General features: G+C 32.9%; 1 protein-coding gene across 2 annotated transcripts; it reads left to right on the top strand.

The window, feature by feature from the left end:
• The first annotated feature begins 1,391 nt into the window (after positions 1-1,391).
• LOC137811645 (protein BASIC PENTACYSTEINE2-like) lies at positions 1,392-3,409 on the top strand. 2 transcript variants are annotated; one of them, XM_068613448.1, is made up of 2 exons: positions 1,392-1,630; positions 2,254-3,409. In XM_068613448.1, the coding sequence occupies exon 2, from the start codon at positions 2,259-2,261 to the stop codon at positions 3,096-3,098; it is 840 nt and encodes a 279-aa protein (XP_068469549.1). In that variant the 5' UTR covers positions 1,392-1,630; positions 2,254-2,258; the 3' UTR covers positions 3,099-3,409. The 2 variants fall into 2 exon arrangements, with proteins under 2 accessions (XP_068469549.1, XP_068469550.1); XM_068613449.1 differs by having other exon boundaries at positions 1,617-1,993.
• The last annotated feature ends 3,123 nt before the right edge of the window (positions 3,410-6,532 follow it).

The following is a 6,532-nucleotide window of genomic DNA, read 5'->3' as shown; positions in this document are numbered from 1 at the left end:
ACTAAATCTTAAATGGAGGTATCAACTCCCTAATTACTATTTTGTTTAATTCTTTTTTCTTGAGGGAGTGTGTTTTGTATGTTTATGCGCATGAGTTTCATGTTCTACCTCCTATCATTAGAATAGAGTTTTTTCGCAATAGGTACCAATTCCCTAATTACTTTTTTGTTTAATTTTTTTTGTTGGAGTGTGCTTTGTATGTTTCTGAGCATGAATTTAATGATCTATCTCCTGTTTTTTAATGTTTTTTTTTGCAACAGGTATCAACTCCCTAATTACCTTATATTATTAGTTTAGAGTTTTTTCGCAATAGGTATCAACTCCCTAACATGATTTTGATTTGATCCCCATATTTTTATACCTGTTTTTCTTTTATATATGTAGTTTTTTATGTGATGACATATCATTTTGGAATTTGGAGTGTCAACCTAGTTAAAAAGTCAATGTTATGTCTTAAGAAGTGGACTTTAAACCTAACTCAACCTTATAAAATTGGTTTATAAGGTGAGGTTTGTACTCATTTATATACTATGAAATGTCCTTATATCTAGTCAAGGTGGGATCTCCAACACACCCCTCACGCCGAGACCTCCAACTCGTGTGTGAGACTATATTTATGGGTGATCTGATAGCGGCCCAATAAACTTTCGTTGTGATAGACTCTAAATGACTTTAATAGTATTTTAAGAAGATACTTTAAGTCTAACTCAACCTTGTGAAACAAACTTATAAGGTGAAGTTTGCATTCAATTATATATTATGAATGTCTTTATGTTTACTCGAGATGAGATTTCCAACACTATGCCTAACATGAATTTTAATAGAAAAATTTAAATAATGACATACTTTTTTAATTTTCTTAGCTAACTAACTTCTTTGGTAATCAAAATTTCAGAGACTAATTTGGTGAACATATTATTAAGAAAATAAATAATATTATTAAAAAAGAGAAACTAGTTACATTTTAGAGGCTAATTTTTCCTTTAATTTATGAGTTTATTTTTCTCTGATATGAGAATTTAGTGATATATATAACTAAAAACCAAAGTTGTTTTCCTTTCTTTCTTTTTATGCTATACTATAGCATTTGATGAGCAGCTCTTGCGATTTCTTCTTGTTGTCGAAAAAGGGATTATCTTGTAATAAAATGATGATGATTCATCCTTAAAAGGCATTGAGATTGACATGGATTGAGACAATGTGGCATGAACAAGGCAACTTCTAAACAAAGCCCAACATTTTTTTTCTCCCAATTTATGTTGTCCACATCGCCTTTCTCCCCAATTTTAAAAACCTCTTTCTCTATGCGTGCTTACCGCACCTCCCAAATCTCAAAAGTTATATACATAGGTATAAATGAATATTGGACTTTCAATTTCTGTTAATATTAATATTATTTTTCTTATTATTATTATTGTTTAGAAGGGGCGTGGCAAAGTATATTATATATGCCCATACATACCCTATTTTTTAGCACCCTTTCTCTCTCCCATTCCTAGCACTCTCTTCTCTCTCCTCTCTCCTCTCTCCTCTCTCTTCGCCTTTCTCTTTCTCTCTCTTTCAGATTTCTGTCTCTCTCATCTTTCTCTCTCCGGAAGGGCAAACCCTAAAGACCGTTTGCACCCACCAAGTAAGTTTTCTCTCTCCTATCTCCTCTTTCTCTCTCTTTCTCTCTTCCTTTCCGCTTTCTCTCTCTCCCTCTCTTTCCTTAAAAATTTGAATATGGGTCCTCCTTCTACCGTTGAGCTTCTGCCTCAATATAAATCATTTGTTGTGTGAGTTTGTTTGTCTTCGCCATTATTACAAGCCAGATCTATTCCCAAATTTTGGAACCCTAAAATGGGAATTGGGGATCTGCACGCTGCGCTCCTCTTTTGTGTGTCTTCTCTATGGTTTACGGAAAAATGTAGAAATAATAATAGCGCTCGGATCGTGGGGTTTTCGTTCTGCGGCGATTAGATCGAGCAAGTTCCGATTTTTTAACACGGAAGCGGTAAATCTGGATTTGTTTGGGCTGATTTGATTTTTGGGGCTGGTAATCTCGGATGTTTTTAGTTTTTGTTGAATTTGAGATATTGGGTTGCTGGTATTTTATTTTATCGTTTTTGAATTAAATTGCATGCGTTGGAGTGGTTGATTTGCTTTTAGTTCACGGTATGTTTCCTTGTTTGAGATTTTAATGATGGGCATTGAGAGAAGAAGCAAGAGGCATGTTTTGAAACTTTATGATCCTTTGTTTCCTGTTGTGTGTAGTTGTCATGGATGATGATGTGTTGAACATGCCCAATTGGGGTTATTATGAACCCTTCAGAGGGGGACATCTTGGTCTGCAGCTCATGCCTGGTATGACTGATCGAGACACAAAGCCATATTTGCCTGCTCGTGATCCAGCTCTGTTAATGGGTGCTAATGGAACTTTTCACCCTCGGGATTGCGTTGTTTCCGAAGCACCAATGCAGTTGAACTATGTCAGAGATAATTGGACAAGCCAAAGGGATAGGTATTTCAATATGCAGCAGCCCACAAATCCTAATTATGCTGTTCTTCCAGAAACATCAGTAGCTCCCTACTTGCAAATTATACAACCACCCGATACATCGAGAGATGAGAAAGTGGACAGAATTGAAGAGTTAGTTGTCAAAAAGGAAGGTGGTCAGTCGAAGAAGAGGCAGACCAAGGGAGCTCTAACGACTCCACAAGCTAAGAAACCTAGGAAGCCGAAGGATAATAGCAATGTTCCAGTTCAACGTGTGAAGCCCCCGAAGAAGACTATGGAGCTTGTAATTAATGGAATTGATATGGACATTTCTGGTCTACCCATTCCAGTTTGTTCGTGTACCGGGAGTCCTCAGCAGTGTTATCGTTGGGGTTGTGGAGGTTGGCAATCGGCCTGTTGCACCACAAATGTGTCGATATATCCTTTGCCAATGAGCATGAAAAGGCGTGGTGCTAGGATAGCTGGGAGGAAAATGAGCCAAGGTGCTTTTAAAAAGGTTTTAGAGAAACTTGCGGCTGAAGGTTATAATTTTGCTAACCCTATTGATCTGAAGACTCATTGGGCTAGACATGGCACCAACAAGTTTGTTACTATCAGGTAGATACTGCCGATGGCCTGAGACTCATGACAGTTGGTCTGTTTCACCTGTATATACACCTGTGTGGTCTTTCACACAGATGTTGAGTTATTTGTTATCCAAGAATTTTCTGTTGTGGTACTTCTACCTAAAATTTGGATATTCCAGTTCTTTTGTTCTTTTTCCCTCTTCAGCTTTTATGTGATAAGGGACAACCATCTTATATGGCATCAACATTTATGTAGATGAGTTATAACTAGATAGACTAGTTTTGGATAATTCTCATTCACCTTTTCATTTAAATTTGTCAAGATTTGACAATGCTTTTGAATTAACTTTTCTTATTGCTTTGGTTTATTGGTTTGTCAATTGCACATTGCCCTTGTTTCTTTGATTTAGCGCTTCAGTTTTTTTAGTTGTTTATGGTTCATTAACAATCCCATTTGTGGATGCTACATGAAATGTGCTGCATTAGGTGTGCATAATCTTTCAATTGAGTTTTAGTAGACCATGACAATCCCTCTTAAGAGTCTTTCAGGGTTTTAGAGGTTGCACAATTGGGGTTATGACCCCTACTTCTCTCCTATAATCACACCCTATATGATATCAGTGAGACCTGGGAATTAGACAAGAGTCACGTACTCTGAATATTCTAGAGGCATAGTGGGACTTAATTCAACGAAAGGGATGTTCCCCTAAATCCTTGAGTTATTTTTTTTACAGAAAAGCTGAAATTTTTTCATCAGTTCTTTTAATCCCCTCTAAGGCATTTAACACATTTGGAAGGAATTAATCATGTCTGAGATATCTTGGGATTCTGTAGTCCAGCACTTTTTTCCCTATGCCCTCTAATTGTAGAGTACTGAATCAATGAATTGGAATAAATGATGACAAGAGTCATGATTAGATACTAGAGATGATCTTTACTTTGAATAGAAGGCCAATCGTCTCTTACTTTAGTTAGCCCTTGTAAAGTAGACAGTAGCATTTAATCAGTTATTACCGAATCAAAATTATGATAGGTTGCCATGCTTGTTGTTATGAATAGGTTGCATTCATTTAGATATAGTCAGAGCCTGATGCCAATAGTTAGCCATGTTAACCAAAAGTACAGATTCATTCTGTAAATAGGTAAATTATTTAACCTGTTTTGGCTCAAATTCATCTATGTTGGCAAAATAATATTTTTTTGGGGCTTCAATGGTTTTCCAGGAGGAAAAATTACTTGACCCAAAAAAATAAAACTAGTCGTAAGAAGATTGTGATACTCTAATTGTAGGATAATTCCTGTTTTTGAGATAGTAGTAGGATAATAGTCATTTAAAAAGACATTTATTAAATTTTAATTAAGCAAACAATTATTTGAAACATTGTGAATGATAGTGAAATAAGCTGTAAAGGAGATTAGAAAACTATTTACAAGTAATTCTATATTCTTTGCAAGTTTATTTTTCGAAATTATATTGCAAGTTTTTTTACCAAATTCAGATCAATCATCTTCAACATTGTTTGATTTCAATGATGTTTTATATTTTCACCCTTACTTTCCCTCTCTTTTTAATGTTCAGATTAAGGTTTCAAGCAACTGTGTTTTCATTTGGTGGTTAGACTTGCTTTTATCCCTTTAAAGCGTTTACACGTGTTTGTTCGTTCGGTGTTACCTCGAGAGGTCGTCCGTTTTCACGAAAAGAAATTTGTGATTCGACCCGCGATTTTAAAATAAGCAAAGCTCTGTGGTTGTGTTTTATTCATAGATTCTTTTATGATTTTGTATGCGGTGCTCCCATTTTTTTGTCCTATATATCAATCATAAAAAAGTTTCTTTAAAAAGATAAATATGTAATATAGTGTTACTTATACTTAAGGTCCATTTGCAAGAAAAGTCACATGAAAAATAGGACAAATACCAATGCCAGTGAAAATTATTATGCTAGAAGAGGCTTTCTTCAGAAATAAAAAGAAGATGCATAGCATTTGTCTCATTAGAAAAAAAAAGTGTACCCATTTAAACTACGTGATTATGATTTAAAAAAGAAGAAATTAAGTATATATCTCATTGACTTTTTATGCAAAACTACATAACTAACTTTGAAACTCGCATATAATTCTTAAGCATGGCTTTATTTTGTTCAGTTCTTCCACCCATCAACATGATGGTTTAAGGAGAAATAGTATATATCCTTTAAATATATCATTTTGGGTCTAATTTAAATATATTTATATAAAAAACCTATGGACAAATTTCTTATTTAAGAGCACATTTGAGAGTTGGATTTTGAAAAAAGCGAGGGGAGGATCAAATTACGTAAATATTTACCAAATTTGAAATATAAATCTTTTGTTATTTTTTATAACTATAACTATAACTATATTTTTTATATATATATTTTAACTTTGATACAAAATATTTGTCATCCTTTTTCCTTTCTCTCTTAAATCGAATTCTTATATTGTAAAAAATTAATAATATGTTTTCGGGAATAATTAAAACACATTAATATTATGGTATAAAAAAATTACTTTATTTTTATTAGAGATAACAATGTGTGGCGGACTGTACGAGCTGGTTTGCGATCCACTAATAAAAATCGTGGGACGAGTTGTCTATTTTAACTTGTTGATCTATTTAGACTCGTCCCGCATAATTTGCAGTTCATGTGGGTCAAGTGTGAGACGGGACGGGCTGACCCACATAATCCACATACTTTAAAATCTAGATTTTTTTTTCTACACCCCCATAATGTCTTCTTGTAGCCTCCTCATATTCTCAATTTTTTTGAAATTATCCATTCTAAATTCTACAATCTTAAATATAAATTTGTATTCAAGATTGTGCAATCTGAAATATTGTACAATTCGAAACATAAATTTTAACTTTATAATTCTATAACTCGGGAAGTCCATAAATTTCACATTCTGGAGTTAAAGAAAAAACATCCAATGAAGTATAAGGTGCAAGAAGAAAGACATGGAGGTGCATGAAGAAACTCCTATCAATCTCTAATTTATAATAACTTCACGAAATTTGAAAATGATTTTTTAATATTTCATAGTGTTTTTCTTAAATGTATAAATTTAGGTTTCAATATTCATCTAGTGCAGTAGTCAAACTTTAGTCTTTTTTATAATAAAATTTAAATATAATATTATATATATATATTATTTTATATTATTTTTTAAATTAGAATATTGATCATGTGTCTACGTGTATTATCTTAAAAAAGTGTATATATTTAATGAAATATTTTATTAGTACGATTAAAATTTAAATTTCATTAAAAAATTTATTAGTACATCATAATAATTTTTTTTACCCATATCTTATTATACATGTGTCATGAAAATAATATTAAAGGACAAAAATTAATTTTGTGTTATAATACAAGGACAAAAAAAATATTTAACCCAAAAATTTATTATATAAATTATTTGAATAATTGCATAGGATTGCGGGCAAG

This window comes from Phaseolus vulgaris, chromosome 2, assembly GCF_000499845.2.
Source record: "Phaseolus vulgaris cultivar G19833 chromosome 2, P. vulgaris v2.0, whole genome shotgun sequence".
NCBI lineage: Eukaryota > Viridiplantae > Streptophyta > Magnoliopsida > Fabales > Fabaceae > Phaseolus > Phaseolus vulgaris.
Note: the sequence above shows the minus strand (reverse complement) of the source record. Positions and strands in the feature narration are given on the sequence as shown.

Bases quoted from the DNA above. Each gene is read 5' to 3' on its own strand.
- LOC137811645 (XM_068613448.1), top strand. From the start codon at position 2,259: ATGGATGATGATGTGTTGAACATGCCCAATTGGGGTTATTATGAACCC.